This window comes from Lagenorhynchus albirostris, chromosome 2 (genome assembly GCF_949774975.1).
Source record: "Lagenorhynchus albirostris chromosome 2, mLagAlb1.1, whole genome shotgun sequence".
Taxonomy (NCBI): domain Eukaryota; kingdom Metazoa; phylum Chordata; class Mammalia; order Artiodactyla; family Delphinidae; genus Lagenorhynchus; species Lagenorhynchus albirostris.
The window spans coordinates 180337691-180356543 of record NC_083096.1 but is presented as its reverse complement, the minus strand read 5'-3'; the positions used below and the strand labels follow the sequence as shown (position 1 = coordinate 180356543).

The 18853-nt window shown below is 48.8% G+C and overlaps 1 protein-coding gene across 2 annotated transcripts; it reads right to left on the bottom strand.

The window, feature by feature from the left end:
* Positions 1-3382: 3382 nt before the first annotated feature.
* Positions 3383-17527, bottom strand: ERRFI1 (ERBB receptor feedback inhibitor 1). Of its 2 annotated transcripts, XM_060141545.1 has the most exons (4): positions 17390-17527; positions 7142-7339; positions 6959-7032; positions 3383-6077 (listed from the first exon to the last, which is right to left on the bottom strand). In XM_060141545.1, the coding sequence occupies exons 2-4, from the start codon at positions 7261-7263 to the stop codon at positions 4894-4896; spliced, it is 1380 nt and encodes a 459-aa protein (XP_059997528.1). In that variant the 5' UTR covers positions 7264-7339; positions 17390-17527; the 3' UTR covers positions 3383-4893. The 2 variants fall into 2 exon arrangements, with proteins under 2 accessions (XP_059997528.1, XP_059997527.1); XM_060141544.1 differs by lacking the exon at positions 17390-17527 and having other exon boundaries at positions 7142-10067.
* Positions 17528-18853: the final 1326 nt, after the last annotated feature.

The window sequence follows — 18853 nt, the reverse complement described above, 5'->3', positions numbered from 1 at the left end:
GTTACACGATTCAGATTCAAAGGTGTGGAACCTCAGTCTGTCTATCTGAAGGCCTTTAAAGGAAAAATCATTCAAGAATCCTCAAAGTTTGAAGTAATATCTTTACTAGAGCTAATGCAAAGTAATCTTGTGGAGAATCCTGGCAGGTCAGAACCAGCCTGAGTCAGTTTTATCTTCTCAGTTGCCGTTACCATAATGTAGACATTTTTACACGGCAACATAGTTTTAAAGTTTTATTGGCTTTTCACAAAATGCCTAACAGAATGCTGAGATGAATTTCTAAGTTAATTTTAAAAAGTAGGCCCTAAGTCCATTTTGATAGTAACTATTGCTAAATAAAATACTGTATATATATATATATATATATATATATATACATACTGTATATATATACTGTGTGTATATATATATATATATATATATATATACACATACACATACACACACATGTGTTGTGGCAATGTCAATTTCCTGGCTTTGATTATGGACTATGATTATATGTTATCATTGGGGAAATCTGAGTAATGGGTACAGGGGACCTCTCTGTACTGTTTTTGAAACTTTTGAATCTATAATTAATCTCAAAACGAAAAGTCAAAAACAAAAACAAAGCTCTGTATGAAATAACCATGCTAGCAGCTTATTTTTAAGAAAATGTCTCCCTATACCCTAATATAATAAATTATGTGATGAAATTAAGAACTAAAATAGAGGGACTTCCCTGGCGGTCCAGTGGTTAAGACTCCGTGTTTCCACTGCAGGGGACACGGGTTTCGATCCCTGGTTGGGGAACTAAGATCCCGCATGCCATGCAGTACAGCCAAAAAATAAAATGAATAAAATTTTTTAAAAAAGAACTAAAATAGAGAATAGCTTAATATATATTTTGATTCTTAAACCAGTGGGTGGATGTAGTTCTCTTTTCTCCGACTATGAATTGCTCTAGAAAAATCTATGGCTCTGTTGTTTTGACGAGGGCCCCTAGCATCGAAGAAACATCCTTTTAAAAGATCTTTTCATAACACAGTTAAGACATCCCTTGAGACCTAAAGAGAAATAAGCAACGCATAAACAAGATTAAACTTCCATTAGAATGCGGAATTTGGTAAGATCGGCAAGGCATACTCGATGACTGCAGCCTAGAGAGACTTGGAATTTAATATTATCCAGATTTGGGGTTGACTTAACAAAGGAGTCCTCTTGAACTTAGCTTCTGCTTTCTGCCATGAAACGGTCCCTAATAATAAATTCCTTCTGTTTGCATAGGGCTGGGCCCTGCTCTGCTGTGGTCTCCCATTGATGGGGAAGGGAAGCTCAGGGAATCCTTCCCGGAGGACGTGGGAGGCTGAGATGAGCCTGCACTTCCTGACGTTAGGCCAGAGCTTTGTTAACTAGGTAAGGCCCGTCTTTAAGTGAGGACTCAACAGTGCATTCAGTGGCAGCTGAGAGCCGGCTGTCTCCTCGCCCGTAACGGTCTTATCGACACTAAGAGAGCAGGCCCAGGGCTGCCCTAGGCCAGGGGAGCGCTTAGAATTCCATCTGCTCTGTGTGCTGGCCAAGGACTGAGCTGGCAAGCGGTGCTATGGATAGCGTTCTGGTCACTAGTGGCACTGGCCAGGAAGAAACAGGAAAAGATAATAGTCGCGCAAAATCAAGGAACAACATGAAGGTGAGAGGGAAGCAAGTACGCAATGAATTAAAGATGGTCTTGACCACAGTACAAAGAAAAGGCAGTGGAGTGGGCAAAACAGGCAAAAACTACGAGCTGCAGATGGTGCGGCGTCAGTGCCGTGATCGGGAGCCCCCGGGGGACAGGCACAGTGGCCCGGGCCACACACCTGGGTCTGCCTCCCACCTGAGATCACCACCTGCTATTTCTACCTCCAAGTATCTGCAAAGCCAGTGTTTCTCCGTCTCCAGTGGGGCCGGACACTCGGATCTCAGTTCCGACAGCCTCTGTCCTGAAGTCTCCCCCTTTCCAATCCGTTCTGCATGCAACAGCCCTTGGTCTTCTTGAAACACATCCCATCCCATCCATCCCCTGCTTAGACCTTTGAGTGGCATCCGCTACCCTTCCCCGTTGTCGCTCTCGCTGGGTAACTTCCGGCCCCTGGCGAATGCCCAGCCTCCCTCCAGCCTTGCGGTCCCCGTCCTGGGCTTCCCAGTTCACTCTGCTTCCTTCAGCTCAGATTCCATCCCTTCAGATCTCATCACCTCAGAGAGGTGGGGGCCCTTTTGTCATCCTGTCACCACCGCTGTTCATTCCTCTCCAGCGTTTATCACAAATGGTCACTAGGTACTGCTTCAAATTCCATAAGGGCCTGGGTGTGTTTTCCGAGGATCTAGGACTTGGTAGTTATTCAACAAACGTCTGTTGAAGGAACTCCTCAAACCCATTTCTTCATCTGTCAACTGCCAGAAATAACGCCCAACTTGTGGGGTGAGGATGAAATCAATCCACAGACGGGGCCCCCACTGTGTACCAGCTACTGGTTTATACGCAGTTGTCACAGATAATTCCCGGTCGTAGTTGTAACCCTCTCCCCCAGTTTTACCAATGAGAAAACGGAAGTACAGAGATTTCGAAGAATCTGCCCAACACGTCATTAGAAGAGCTGGAGTTGGACTTTCAGCCCAGATATACCATTTCCGAGTCCTCACTCTTTACTCTGGAAGGAACCAAGCACAGGCAGGGGTGCAGTTAAAGTCATGGAGAGCTTTGCCGTCACCCAGGAAGCTGGGGAGTGTCGAGGGCCGGGGGCGGGGGACGGCAGGCAGCTGGATTTCAGCGACAGGGCAGAGGAAAGGGAGGCGAACAGGCAAAGGACCAGGCGACACCGGACGGGCACCCTCCCCGACGGCATCCCAGCCTCCTCCCGCCTCCCAAACCTATGACTCAATGAGAAGCCAGGGCAGGCTGGCCTTCCTTTGGTGGCCTTGCATCAAGCAAGAAGCAGAGCCTCCCCAGGGGCCCAGGGCAACCCAGACCCAGTCCTCAAACTCAAAGTGCGTCACATCAGGTCCGTGTCAGAGCTGGCTGCTTCCTGTTAGAGGCCCTTGGATGGGGACGCCCCTCCCCAGAAGGAACCTGTTTCCACAGCAACAAACCAGCATCAATTCAGATGCACCTTCTTAACTGTTATAGATAAATACAAACAGCTCGTTTTCACTTCTGTATACTACTTAAATGTACATTGCTTAAATCGTCTGTCATTTTAGGGAATGGTGGTAAATTTCAAGCCTATGTTAGACTGCTTAAATATCTTCCCTTGTGCTTAAAAATGGTCATGTTGTCATATTACTGGAGACACAAATTTTTTTTTACACCTCCCCTCCCCCTCCCTCGAGACACAAAATTTTATAAGAGTGTAGGCAAGAAACATTATTAACGGTGTCATAAATAAGTATTATAACTTTATTAAAATGAAAAGACAATATTCAAAATAATGCAACAAAAATGAATAAAATCCTTTGTCCAATACTGTACACATAAATGCAGAAATCAGTGCATTTTTCTAAAGCATGTTTTAACCTTCATTTAGTTCATACTAAAATATAAGCTTTAAATAACTCAAATAACATCACTCAGCAGTTTAAACTGTAAACAGCTTGTTTAACATGAAGAACGTCGCAGTAAGGTACTTCTGTCACTGAGCACCATCTCCTTTGTGCGGCTCTACACAAGATAAATACAGCGAAGCTTGTGAAAATGGGAACGTGAGCTCTCCGAGCAGAGCAGCCGACTGTGAGAGTTTCCAAAGCAGTGCTGAGGTGACCTCTGCTCTTAAGACATACTGGGCTGTTGGTCAGAAGTGTTTTACTTAAAAAGCAAACAATCCCCAGGAAATACTGAAGAGGAACCAGCAACACAAGGCCAGCTTGTGTTGTATTCATTTATTTATACAGTCTAAAAAAGGGGAGGGAAAAAACCCAGGACAAAAAAACAAGAAACAAACAAAACAAAAAAACCCACGACACACGTCCCCACACAGATCCTCTCAACTGCATTGCTGTCTCATTATTGCTTCAACTGACATCCTCAACACTGGCGAAGAGTTTAATTTGCTTTCCCCCCCGAGCGCCCTGTGTTTCGGGGTGGGGTGGGGGTGGGGGTAGAATACAGCAGGAATGGTAAGGAAAAATGACTGACTAATTCTGTTACCTTCCCATTTTTCAAGATGTGAGACACGGACAGGTGAGAATACGGTACCAAATATGTGGCCCTCCCTCCCCTCAACAGACCAGAAAGCAAGACCTAAAGGATTTAGGTCTTGGGATGACTTGAACGAGGCAGGTTAAATCACGGAAAGAACGAACCCTGCCCTCCATGGAAAAACTGCTTGCAAAGATGAATAAGACAAAACAGAACAGGCCTCCGAGCCAGAAATCCTCCAACTTAGTAAGCAGAAATAGTTGGGTTTTTTTTTTTTAATGATTTTGATCTAAACAATACTGTATTCTGTATTCTCTCTTCCATGTGCTCAATTTTCAGTCTGCCAGGAGCCATCCTCCAGCTTTAGTTTTTATCATTCTAAATATATATTACTCTAAGATAGCAACTACTTGGTTAACTTGCAACTAGGATCTACAGATTTACCACAAGTGTAGGTACGGGTGCATAACGTGAGCACGTACAGAAATGTCCCCATCCTTCCTTCCCGCATCACATCTTTAAATCACAGACTTGAGCAGACTTTTCTCCGCCACTAACACGGTCAGGGATGCTCAGCATGGCAGCACCTCACGACCCTCTAAACCCTTCTCTTTAAGACAGACAGTTCGACTCTCTGACCCTGCGACCTGCCCCGTCTTCCTGGGAACCGCCATCAGGCTGCAGAACTGCAGGAGAACCGCTGGCTGCTGCGGCACCTCTGCTGAGCCAGGACCCAGGGTCTAAGGGGAAACCACGTAGGAGAAATGTCTGCGCTTCACGTGGCCTGCCAGATCCACTCTTGGTTTCGAGTCCAGCTTTTCTGGGGCCGAAAAGACACCGCCGTCGGCAGGGAGGGGCTGGATGGGGGTGCTCGTGTGTGTCTCTTCTGCTTCCCTAAAAAACTTTTCGTATTTGTCCAGGTAGGGCGGCCTCTCAGGGAGCAGGTAATAATGCGTTGAGCTCACTTTCTTCCCGTTTTCAATGATGGGCAGGATGCAGGGGACCTTACCGGCGGCCCCCTCGCTGTGCTGTCTCTGCAGGGCTTTGCTGCTCACATACTTGGGGTCAGGGGCAAAGCTCTGCGTGGGGGGCATGACCCCGTTGAGGTAAGACGGGAGACTTTTGGGGCTCGGGGTGCGGGAGTTACTCCCGGACAAGGGTTCTCTCGGCGGGACTTTGGGGGGCCTGTCCTCGTCGCTGTAGGTGCTGGAAGTGACTTCGGCCGACCACCTTCTGTAGTCCGGCTTGGCCGGCCGGGGAGGGATGGGGACCCGGGGGGGCACCTCGGGCTTGTCGTCATCGGAGTTGGGAGAAGCCCTGTGCACGTAGCTGGAGATCCTGATGGCCGGCTTGTTAAAAGACCCTGCGGGGCCTGAGTGAGACCTCCTCAGTCTCCGGTGGGCCTGGGACAGAGGGGGGTTGGCACTCGTCCCCCCAGCAGCCTGGTCGTGCGCCTGGCTGAGATCCGCGGCCGAGACGGCCGGGGTATCGAAATACGCGTAGTTGATCTGTCCGCACCCTCGGAAGCTGCGCCTGCCAGGGCCGTCAGGTCTGAACTCGGAGATCGTGCAGTCTTCTAGAAGGAAGTCCGTGTCCGAGCTGGTCAGGAACTCGACCTCGCAGTCCGTCTCGTCCAGGGAGAGGTCCTCGGAGATGGGCAGGGGTGGCAGGGGCCTAGAGCCCCGCTCGCAGGGGGCCACGCCAGGGAAGAGGGACGGGGGCGTCTTGATGGGGGTGAGCGGGGGCGTGGAGGCACAGACCCCGTTCACTGCCAGCTTCTTCAATCCACACGCCACCCGACCCTCCTCCTGCTGCCCCCAGCCTTCACTCGGGGGGATGATGAGAGGGGGCAGGCGAGACTTGGCGGAGGGGCCGTGCTCCGGAAAGTGGCTGCCGTTCATCGGAGCAGACCTGGAAGCGCGCCCTGGAAGGAACCCGAGAGGTTACCCAAGATCGACCACGCTCGCCCTCAGCTGCCCACGCTCCTGCCGCCTTCTGCCGGGTGGCTCCTGGCCAAACTCCTAGCCGCTGGAACGGCGAGCACACCCAGGCAAGCCCCACGGGCGAAATTAGGGCCCGGAGGTGGGGAACGCACCTGATCCGGTTCAAAGAGCAAACGACCTCTTCTATCTGCCTTGGACTTGTGCGCGGCGCATGCCCACACGCCCCCGACAGGTTCTGTGACGTGTGCAGAATCCACAGAAGGCCAGCGCACGAATCCACAGAAGGCCAGCATGGAACTCATGCGAGTGCCAGGCTGCACCAACCTGGTCCTTTGAGAGGTGGACCACACAGCACACTCAGGGCGGCCCTGAGATAGGACAGAGCCTCACCAGGCCCCTTGCGATACCGCGAGCCAGAGACTCGCCTGCGATGGGACAAGCAGCCCTTGGCAAAAATCTAAGGAACACCAGGTTCACGTTAGAAGGACTAACATACACACACTCTTCTAAGTTTTTGTCAACACTTATACCGCTTTGTCACTTTCAAAGAGGCATTCGAGGCTCATCAGGAAGAAGAGAGATCCTGTCCGGGATTCCTGAGAGTTATTATGTCTCATCGCTGGGACGCCTTTAGAAGCTCGCACCCCCACGGGGAGACCCAGTGACTCAGGCTGAGGTGCAAAGGCGGCTAAGAACACGCTTAGCTTCAGAATCTGTCGCCACTAGGGGACTGGCTCCTGTCGGAAACAGCTCAGGTCGTTCCCTCATTCAGAAAATAAGGCTGGAGGCCAAGCTCACGCGAGGGGCTGCCACCACCCTCCTCCCCCAGTGCCAGGGGCGCTTGGGCTTTCAGGACACATACCTATGGATGTTAGGTGCTCCGCCGTCGAGTTCAGACTGTAGGCCATGGTTATGGGGTCGATGTTCAAAAAGCCGCTGAAAGGAAAGGACAGACACCTTGGTGACAAACAGGCAGCAATCGCGTCCCCGCCCTCACTCGGACGTCACACACTCAGGCTCCAGCGGCCCCACGTCCTGCACTTACTTCTCAAACTCGCCGCGGCCCCCCCAGCAGGCCTTCAGGCTCCCCAAGGCTTGGCCATCGTGCAGAAACCCAGTTTTTAACGGGACTCTGATCTCCTGAGCAGCGACTCCGGCCATGGACATTGTGCCTTATTCTGGGAAGTCTTAAAACTCGTGAAGCCCAGGGAGGGATGTGTGGTCAGCCAGTGGCTTTCATTTCCTAGAGGGGATACAGAGGAGAGAGTAAAGGGAACAATCCCGAAACACGCGCAACTCGCCACGGTGAGAGAATTTCGGGGGCTGTGGAATAGAAACGTTTCACGACCGACTTCCACTCAGTTCTTCCATTTTTTTTTTTGCGGTACGCGGGTCTCTCACTGCTGTGGCCTATCCCGTTGCGGAGCACAGGCTCCGGACACACAGGCTCCGCGGCACGCGGGATCTTCCCGGACCGGGGCACGAACCCGCGTCCCCTGCATCGGCAGGCAGACTCTCAACCACTGCGCCACCAGGGAAGCCCAGTTCTTCCATTTTTATGTTACCTGGCTCTTACTTTTCACGAGGGTACGTAAATGTAGACATTATAAGTCTTTTTTGGGGGGCGGGGGTATGTACTAATCCAGGATGTGAGATGTTTTCAGCCAATGGGAAACAGACCGTCGCCAGCCGAGGCAGAGGTCCTGCGCGCTGACAGTTGCACAACACAGCGGCCTCACCCGCCAGAGCACACACACGGACCTTCCAGCGTGTGGTTGTGTTGAAAGTGGAGCTCATCCCACCCCGACCCCCGAGCTACACAAGTAATTTCAGAAATTACTGGGTTCCGATCTGCAACACTAATATTCTCTAAGACCCAACGCTTAGATGAAGCAGGAGAGTCTACACTCGGCCCCTGATGACCAACCCCACAAGTCCAGCATTTACTTGGATTCCGTATTTCGGATGTGGGCCCCGGGAAGACAAATTCTCCAGTAACTACTTTTGCGAGAAAAAAGAACTCGTTACATATGAAGATACTCATTTCCATTCTCCCGTGGAAATCGAGTTCTGCATGGCGGCTTCGGCAGAGACCTGGATAGCGTCCTCCTCCCTTTTAAAGGCAAACTGAAGACTGCATTCTCCACATTCTCCCCTGTGAACTGCCTAGTAATTTACGTCTGTCCTGCCTAGCTGCGAGGCATGGATTACAGTTTTCTTAACCCAGCAGTTCCTCACCTTCAGACCCCTCCGCCCCCTTGTCAGATGTGTCTGGAGTCCCCAGTCCCCATTTTCCGTATTCATTACCACGGTGTATTCGTTATTAGCATCCACGTCTGCCCTGTCTTCAGATACGCATGTTTGCTTAGAATAAGGTGAGGACGTCACTTGTCAAGTCTCCGTGTCACACTGGCCCCTTGTGCGACGTGTACATACACTTTCTAACGCTTTCTCATCCTCTTGGCAAGTATTTTCGCACAAACCGAGAGCTGGGTGCCGTGCTGAGGACTGTGGGTGACACAAGACGAGTGAGATGGGTGCTGTGCTGGGGGAGGGGCACACAGGTCAGAGTTTTGTTTCAGGGTCAAATCCGTCACCCCCTACAAGACTGTGAGCTCAGGAAAGAGGCTGCACCCCAATCATTAATTATCACCACCTGAACGTTAGCAGGTGCTCAGTATGTGAACGTTTGTACAACGCCATCTATTAGTATTGTCAGCAGCAACTGAATGTAAACAATATGTAAGGCACAGGGTTTATTTTTTGTTTTTTTTAAAGCTAAGGGTCTAAAAAAATACTCTGCAAATGTTGATGATTCATTTTTTTTCACGTAAAAAGGAATGCAGACAGTTAATGTTTCAGTGACAAAGGAGGACAGGGTCCGATCAGCCCTTCTCAGCTTTTTACTCTCCCGAAGTCAGCTGTTTTCATATACTAGGCAGAGATTTCAACAGGTTTAAAATATTATTTCTAATAGTCAAGCATTATCTTTCTTTCATCGGTCTCTAAAGATACGTGATTAAGAAGAGGGGGGAAAAAAACCCCATCATTTCAGAAATCTAAGTTATTGGGAGGTCTTTTTTTGTTGTTTCTGAGGGTTGGTTTTTAAGATCAGGAACAAAGCAAATGTGTTTTTACTTCCCCTGAATGCAGTTAAGCTCTAAGAAAAATTTAAGATAAAATCTTCAGCAAAAAATTGCTAGACATACCCTCTCTGTCCCTGCCCGGTGGTCTAGGGTACTGTTTCTGAGCAATCTGCAAGCACTGGCAGGACAACAGGGACAGTATCTGTGGCGATAGAAAACTGAAAGGCCAGATAGGAAGAAGAATATGGTATCTGACTGGTTTGAAAGCACACGTTTGAAGATCGCCCATCCAGATTACAGGAAAGTGCTGCAGGGGACGGTGAAGGCCCAGCCCTCACCTGTCTGCAGGCCAGCAAGAACTACCAGTAATTACTGTGGGTCGGCCTCCGAATGCCATCTAAATCTTCGCTTTCAACAGGGTGATTGTGTAACCATCGCCTCTGCTGAAATGACCTCGGAATTCTGGACTTCCATTTCAGTGGTCCCTTAACATTATGTACACGTTCTAGAAAAAGTTATTTTTCGGTCATTGTTTCCATCACCTCCTTGTTAGCTTTCTTAAGAAAAAAAAATTTTTTTTTTTTTTAGTATAAAAAGAATTGTGTTCACTGAGGCAGCTCGCTTGTGACCACAATAGTGTCTTTGTGCATTCATCGAAGGTGACCTGCCTCTACATTTCAATGGGGAATTGTGAATGGGCCATGTTATGAAACTGTCCAAACTTCCCACTGGCTCGCACGGGGAGCTCCCAGGGCAGTGTCACTGTGTGCTCTCTTCTTCTGGAAAATAACTCCCAACTGTAGACTCAAAAAAGGGAACCTGCAGGGGGTCTGGAAGGAAACTTTTAAAGTGTGTTCCTCAGGTTGTAAACTCAACCACCTGGAATTCTTTTATGCCTCTTTCAAAACTCTGGAAGTATTCAATATGTATACTCCTCTGTAAAAAAAAAAAAAAAAAAGTCAATCAATTTGGTCAACCTCGAGTCAAAAAGAAACACGGCGCTCAAGTGAAATTTAACTGATGCTGCCGTGTTTCGAAGTTTGTTCCCTTGTAACTGTAAAACTAGCTCTACCTTACAATTCATTAGGAAAACGGCTGCAAAAAGATACCTACGTGGGAAAACCAGGAACTATAAGTCCAAGATGGCATTGTGCGATGAAATGCAAACAATACGAAAGCTAATGTGAATCCACTCAGTCTGGTATATAGACCAGGGTCTCAATAACCTTGGGCATAGTAACTTTTCTCAAATACATGAACTAATTTTTAGCCTTTGTGTCAAAAATGCTGTTAAATACCCATCCCAGGTGTGAACTACTTTTTCCTGTTAACATCACTTCTTTTTTTTTTTAATTCAAGGAAAACAAAACAAAACAAAACCCCTAAAGCCATTTGTTTCTTGAGGCTGTCCCTTTACTTTCTCTCCTTACAACCCGGTGCTGCCTGGAGTTCTCATCCCCCTCTAGGGCTTCAACCCTACATTGACAGCTTCCCGAAACCCGAGTCCAGCCCAGGCGCAAGCCTCCACTTTGCATTTCCTATTGTCTGGTGATTACCTTTCCAGTCGGATGGTCCCCTGGCATCTCCAACTTTACTAACCAAAGGCCTCCTGTCACCCACTGCACATCCCCTCCCCCTTCCCAAACCAGTTCACAGTCTAAGCAGATCACACGTCTCCGAAAGGCACCATTTTTAACCTGAGTTACAGCAGATGTACCTTCAATCGCCAAGGTCCACAGCTTATTTCTACGCTGTTTCTCAAACCTATCTTCCTTCCGTCCAGATCTGCCTCGGGTCTGAAAGTCCCCACCCACCCTGCACACCAGATCGCTGTTCCTCATCTCCCACTGCTCCAACCTCGTCAAAGTCTTCAAGGGCTGCTCAGTGCAAGCTGCTCGGTCTGGCGTTGAAGGCCTTCACAACGAGGCCCCCATCTACCTTTCTCAAGCTCTTGCTTCTCCTTTCCCCAAATCGCTGTTAGGAATCAATGTAGGCTTCAGGGCCACCCTCTCCATGAACCCGCTCCCTTGGGAGAAGCCAGAGGAGGCTGTCCAGGGCTCGGGTTCTTCTGTGCCCCTGGTCCCCTTCTATCAGCCTAACTTTCTAGGACAGCACTCCCACCGCCCCAACAGATCCTGACCTCATTCATTCCTGACACATACTTAGTAAGTGGATTTTGAGAAAATATTCATCTCAGTTTTAAAAAAGTAATTACATGAAAGATTTATGGAATTTATAATACAAACCAGTGAAGAAGGGGAAAAACACAGGTGTGTAAGGGATAAACTTAACATTTGCTGACATTGCCCAGTTATAACGGAACAAGTCTAGGACGGGTAGCCAGCGAGGAATTTTCACTAAATTAATTTCCAAAATCCAAAGTGGACAGTTTGAGACTGGGTAAAAAATTAGAAGCTTAAATGGTTAACAGGGTAACTTTCCCAACTGGCATCTGTTACTAAATGTCTACTTAAAGCAATCAGGGGATGCTTTCTAGAAACACTGAATTTCACCTTCTCCTCTCTTCTGGATTGTAACGCACCTCCTGTGTTTTTGCTGCTAAATTTAAGGTCATTTTCCTTAAAAAAAAAAAAAAAAAACGGTTTCACCCAAAAGCACATTGCACATTCTTTATCAAATAGGTGAAATGACATGCCTTTTGCTTGAGGATAGCCTCTTTGAGACTATTCTTTAAAAAACAGGCTACCTTGAGACAATAACCTAGATAGGCTTACCTGGCCACAGATCTCATTAATAAATCTCAGAGGCAATCCATGAGAGGGGGAGGGGCACATTTTTGTCCCACAACTCATCCACTTCTGCCCAGTGCTTCCTTATTTAAAAGTGTGATGTAATTTCCTTCTTTCAATCTGGTTTAAGAACCTGATTTCTGTTTATTCAGGGTGATAAATGGTCTTCTCAGCTGCATGTAACAATTACCTACCGACCTATTTCCATACCCAGGGAGATATAAGGTAACTATATTCACAGCCAAAATCTGTGAAAAGAAACTGACTTAAGACCACGACAACTACCATGATTTTAGACCCTCCCCAAGTAAACCAACTCATCTTTCATTTTGAAGATGCCTAAAATAATCACCTTCGGGAAAATGAAAAAGCAAAGAAAACAAAACCACACCTCACTATTTTTACTGTGATTGGTGTCTAAAGCACTGGTGGCCAAGCGATCTGCACTGAACGCTCAGTTTAGCTCTTTTATAGGATTTTAATTTCCATTAATAAAAGGAGAAAACTTATTTGACATTCGCCTAACACATTCAGTGCTTATGATCGCTATAGTGTTGTGTGGCCTGAGCTGATTTACTAAAAGCAGAAGATTCTTCAAAAATCACAGGCCCTAATTCAGCGTTTTTCTCGGATTTCACTTTAATAGGCATGATCTGGGGGAAGGGAGGAGGGGCAGCAAGGTAGGAGAGCGCCCCGCTACTGTGGAAGCACCAACAGCCGCTGCGTTAAATGCCCAGATGATTTAAAAGTGTGTTATCTGAAGTTAGTAACACGTAACTAAACTCAGTGGTTTCAGTGAAGATGTGCGTGTGGCCCAGTGTGGTGGGGATGGACGTTTTGTCCTCCTGCAGCCCTGCACCTGGCCCGTGATGGCCCATTTGTAGGTGGGAAAAACCACGGCAACCAGGAAAATGTTTGATCTTCACACTGTCGCGGTCAAAGCTGGGTGACCTAAGCTCTGAAATAATGCAGAATATTCTCCAGCTAAGTATTTTAAGAAATGGCAAGCCAACAGAAAACGTATTGCTCCACTACCATGGTCACCGACAGCCTCTGGATTCCCTCAGTCTCCTACACGGCTCTGGTGACAGAGCAGAAACGCCCCACAGCAGGAATGGATTCTTTTGTCCTTTGTCCTTTTCCTACACAGCGCTAGCATCAGCTGAACACAAAGACACACTGGATGGAAAAATATTATTCCTTTTAGACATACACACGGTAGATTTCTAATTGTGAAAGATACGTGATTTCTATTCAAATTTTAACGACAATGAGCACAATAGTCTAATGATAGGAAGCGAGTCTAAAACTTCAAATTTAATTAATGAGCGTTTAAGTCACCCAATGGGTAACTCGAGATTGTTACAGCGAACAGAAACCCAGTAAGGATAATAACTAGTTCGCTGGACACTTATCTGACAGGCATTGTTCCAAGTGCTTTATGTGTATTAACTAATTTAATCCTCTCCACAACCCTGGGAGGTGGGTGCCTATTACCACCCTCATTTACAGCCGAGGAACCGCAAGCACAGAGCTAAGGAACTTGGGGCCCAGACTTGAGCCAGGCTCTTCCCACACACCACACGGCTCTCCAAGCTCTTAATTAAACCGGGGGAAGATCTGACCCGCTTCGATGCTCAAGGTTTCAGGGTGGCTCAGACAGACTGTCCTGGGGCTTCGCTGCCTGGTCATAGTTTTTTCTTAGGCAAACTTTAGCCTATGAAAGTTCCTATTATACTTCAACTCCCTCAAATTCTCCTGTACAAGTTATTACTTGCAGGTCTGTCCTATGTATCCTCTGGAAAGGGTGGGTTAAGTTATCAGTCTGATATTCCGTGACCACTTCAAACAGTTCTTTGAAACCATCAACCTTCAGTGACACGTGGATGCCCCACCATCATATAACCCGTTACAAGATGGTATTTGATATACGCGGGTCTGTCTCTGCCCGTAAAAAGGGGTCCCTACATACACCCAAGGGGCCTCCTTTTAACCCACTCCCAGCATGGATCCCTGTGGGTCGTGATAATCAGGCTCTATTGTAAAATCCAGAATTTAATGACAAAATGTCTTGTATTTGGAAAGCAGTCCACAGATGACAAAACACTTTCTAACATGTTATCTCACTTGATCCCCAAGGCATCCCTGTAAGAGGAGGCAGGGATTATAGTCGCCATTTTACAGAGGAGGAAATGAAGTGAGGTTAAGCATCTTCCTGTTGGCAAAGGGCCATCGCGGCTCTTCTGCCCTGTAATCTAGCATTTTCCCCACTACACTTTCACCACCTCTCCTTTCTAGAGTGTCTTCATTTCAGGCGACAGCCACGTTTCTCCTCCTGACATTCCTGGTTACAGATGGAGAAACTGACACAAAGGACAGGACCCAAGCGCTGGTCAGCTGCGCAGAGAAGCCTGAACTCAGCTCATGCATTTGGCTCACCGGTTTTCAGAGGGCAGGGCTCCATTATTTTCACAAATAGTTATCGGATGCTTATTCTGGACTACATACGACGCTAGGTGGTGCTGACTAAGGTTCAGTCTAGCGAGGAGAGAGGTAAGAGGTAAGCACACTATTTCAGATTGTGGTCACTTCCAAGGGAATGAGCGGAGAACAGGAGAGGGCAAGGAGGCAGAAGAACCTGTTCACACAGGTGACTAGGGAAGGCTTCTCTCAGGTGACTTTTCAAATTTGAATCTAAACGATGAAAAAAAAGGCAGCCATGAGAAGAGTCAGGAGAGGAGCATTCCGCGCAGAGAGGAACAGTATTTTCAAATCCCAATCTGTGACTCATCGAGTTTCATATTCTGGGGGTCTTTAACAAGAGCTTTTGGACAATGTCTTCTCATCCTGACCTTCCTACTGTTTCCTCTGTTAAACTGTAATCTTTTGTTGAATCACGGCACTTTGGAGTTGAAAAGGGCTACGTCGTGTAGCCAGAGCCCCACATTTTAAAAATATATTCAATGGCCTTTCGGTAATACCGCCCAATGTTATGGTATAAAGAATTGGATTCAAGTATCAACGAGGACTCCAAATCGCAGAATCCTTTTTCCTTTTCTGAAATCTGAATCCCACATTAACTTCCCCCTACCTTAAAACGAACTTCTGTATTTAAGCTAGTAACGTATGTTCAGAACCCCCAAACTCCCCAGTTTTACCTATCTTTACACAGCATGTTTATACCGTGCGAATAATGCCAGAATGCCACAACTGGATTTCGTTTACCTGGTGAGTTATCCCGATCAGCTTTTATAACCCATGGCCAAACACCAGCACCAAAGGATGCTACAGAAATCCTGATGATGAGGTACCCACTCAAATGCATTTAGCTTAAGAGCAGACTCCCTCCATGGCGGGAGTCTGTGACATTGCAATTCCTCGAATTACACCTGGCCCCACCTTTCTCCTCCTCTGGTCACCTTTTGAAAGCAACCTCACGGTATGTAGACATTCCGGTCAGTTCAAGCATATTAGACTGCACCTGTAATTTAGGTGACTTGATCTTCTTTTAGTTTTTTATTTTGGCTGTGCCAGCTCTTAGCTGCGGCACGTGGGATCTTTAGTTGCAACATGCGGGCTTCTTAGTTGCAGCATGCACACGGGATCTAGTTCCCTGACCAGGGATAGAACCTGGGCCCCCTGCATTGGGAGTGCGGAGTCTTATCCACTGGACCACCAGGGAAGTCCCAGGTGACTTGCTTTTAAAAGCTACCATTACTATTAGCAGAAAGGAAGTATTATCTGGCTCCTCTGAGGAGCAGCAGTTATTTTCACACAAAAACTCAAGTCTACAGTATAATTAAATCTCACAGAAAGAGCAACTAGAATCGACTGTGAACCGAAAGTAGGAAACCCAGTGCATCACGACAGTGGTTTTCACTATCTGCCCAAAATATGAATAATTCAGACATTTCATAACGGCCATTAAAAAAAAACAACAGATTTGCTTCCCGAACTTTATCAGCGACTGGTCCTATCCTGCTGAGCTTTAAAATGTAAAATATGCTTTCCTGCAATTATTTATCAGTCATCAACTATGTGCAAAGCTGCATAAGATAGAAGTTGTGCAAGGCAGGGTTCCTACCCTTAAGGAGTTTACAGTCTAACATCTGTTAGGTTATAAATTATTACTCCCAGACCTCTCCCACTACCAGTGAGTGGCCACAAGAACACACAGCTGAAAAGGAAACTTCTGTACGAAGTGAAGGCAATGATGAACAGTGTCTGAACTCCATGCTAAAACCCATATGTATTTCTCTTCAAATTTGCTAATATCTGGAAAAAAGCTTGATTGATAACATACTGATAACCAATCATAGTCGGCCTGTTAACAAGGAACCGACTTCTTTTATTTTGGTCTTAGCAAAATTCGGTCATTTTCTGAAATGAGTACCAAAATGCCTTGGTTTAAGGAAAACTTCACTTACAACTATATAATTCCAGTAAGGATTAAAAAAAAAGAAAAAGAAAGAAATGCAGTTGAAAAAAGAAGGCAAAACCAGATATGGTGAACTTATTTAGATGCTTCAGTCTCCTGAACAAACATATCCCCGTTGCATTCTTAACAGATTTATAAAAGCCTGAAACTTTGTAGAACACTTGTTCTCCAGAAGGGGGGGAAAAAGGCATTTTAACCTCACCTTTCTTCACCCCCGACAGTTGCCTAGAAACCAGTCCTGCCCTACCTGTGTTGCAGGTGCACCTAAAGTCACCAACACATCTCTTTTAAAGCTACAGTCTCTATTCTGATTGCACTTACGTTTATGACTAACACTCTACTCATATTTTTTTATCAGGTAAGACACTGGTTTCTTTCGAGCAATGACGAAATCTTAATATAGACTTCGCAAGCACCAATCCAGTATCAATCCTGGTAAAGGAGTCATCTAATTTGTATAAGACTATGATATACATATAAACACACACGTACACACACAAGAACTGGCCAATCAATAAGTGTTGTCGTTTCGAACACAGAATTCTACAGTTCCTTCCATCTGAGGCAGCATTTAGGACCTTCACAGCAAAGAATCACGTTCCTGGGAGGAGCGGGGGGAGGAGGGCGCGGGGCTGCTCGGATGAATTAAGAACACCGACTGGGGATGACCATCGTCGCCGAGACCAGGCAGAAGAACCCCGGGTCAGAACCGGCGCTGATCCCGGCCCCCCGCAGCTCCCAGGACAGAGCTTGTGGGCGCGCGGTGTGGACCAGACTAGTGCAGCCCCCAGCGGGAGGAGGAAAGACCCCGAGGCCGCCGCCAGCCCGCGGACGCAGGACCCCGGCTCGCCGCTCCCGGAGCCGCGTCCCCGGCGCCCCGGGCCGGCCCCTCCCTCCGTCCCGGGAGACTCTGCACCGGGCGACCCTCTCCGCGCCCCGGGTACCCGCCCCGCGTAGTGAGCCGCCCGGAGCCCTGAGGGGCGCGGCGCCGCCCCCCCCCCCGCCCGCAGGCCCCTTACCCCAGCGAAGCCGCGGCTGCCCCACGGCGCCCTCCCGCGCATGTCCGTCCCGGCTGTCTCAGCGCCGCGGGCTCAGGGGCCCGGACACCGCGCAGGCGCCTCGCCGCTCGCCGGCCACCCGCTCCCACTAGCGTTTCCCACTCGCACTCGGCCGCCGTCGCCGCCTCACTATATAGCGAGTGGGCGGGGCCGTGACGTCGCCTCTCGCCGCCCCACCTCCCCCGCGCAGCCAATTCCGGGCGCAAGCCGCTTAAAGGGGCGATATCGCGGCGGAGGCGCTCGCGTGGGGTCCGGAGGCGCTCGCGTGGGGTCCGGAGGCGCTCGCGCGGGGTCCGCCAGTGTCGCGCGGCCCCGCTGAGACGCAGTCTTTGTCTCCCGAGGGCCATGTTTCTGGGCCGCCGCGGTCTGGGCGCCTCCCCTCTGCCGGATCCGGGTGGCCGCTGCCCAGCTCCGAGAACCCCCTCCCGGGAATCTTCCTCTGAAGTGTGCGGGCCGCCCGGCCTCGGCCGCGGTTCCTGCCCGACCCAAAGGCGGCACCGCGCCTCGCGCGGGGTTTCCACCGTTTCCAGCCCCAGGGAGGGTTTTGTCTTCCCCTGTCCGCGGGCCGCCGCCGCGTGGGTGGGCTGAGGGCACCGGGGGGAGGCAAGCGGAGCTTCTGCTGGGCCGGCCTGGGGTGGGGGACGCGTCTGCAGTTTGCAGCCACGCGCTCACCACGAGGCCCGCGGGCCGCGGCGTGGGAGGGACAGCGCGGGACAGGGTGGGACAGTGTGGGACATCAAGGACAGCTCAAGACAAGGAAGGACAGAGTGGGGCATCGGAACCTTGAGGGACAGCGTAGGGCAGAGTGGGACCGTGTGAGACAGCGAGGGGCAGCGAGGTCACATTGGTGAGGGCCTTTCCTGGCAGGGTGCCCGGCAACCTCACCTTTGACCACACGTTTGCCAACGGAGGCCAGGCCCTGGTGGCATTTGACCCGGATAGGGCCGCCCACGGGCTTCCAGAAGCACCCCCTCACCCCAACACGGCGTCCGCTTGACTTCCGAACCTCGTGTTTACTTAATAGACCCAGGCAGACCTCAACATCTCTTGGCATCAGGGCAGCCACTGATGCCCAAGGACAAAACACCAGCAAGCCGGCAGGAGGAGGTTTCTCGAGGCGCCGGTGATGCAACTTAGGCTTATAGTTTAACCGTAAAATAAATAATACAAATGATAACAAACCAAGAGTAACTAAAGTAAGAAAAAAAGCAAACAGACAGAAACCCTCCAGTTTTAACTAGAAGAAATCCCCTGAATGGTACTCTATTGAGTAGAGGCCAGAGACCTCTTGCTGACCTCTTTGGTCTCCTCAGAGGCCCTTCTTGCATTTCAGCAGTAATGCCCAATAGTTAGACATTTAGCACTACCTAATTGGAGTAGTTTAACATATGGAATGAGATTCCGACCTCATTATCAGGTTAACTA

Excerpts from the sequence above, each read along its gene's own strand:
- ERRFI1 (XM_060141545.1), bottom strand. The coding sequence starts at position 7,263 with ATGTCCATGGCCGGAGTCGCTGCTCAGGAGATCAGAGTCCCGTTAAAA. Across the intron at positions 7,033-7,141 it reads GGCCGCGGCGAGTTTGAGAA|CGGCTTTTTGAACATCGACC; the intron begins GTAAGTGCAGGA and ends CTTTCCTTTCAG. Across the intron at positions 6,078-6,958 it reads GGAGCACCTAACATCCATAG|GGCGCGCTTCCAGGTCTGCT; the intron begins GTATGTGTCCTG and ends GGTTCCTTCCAG.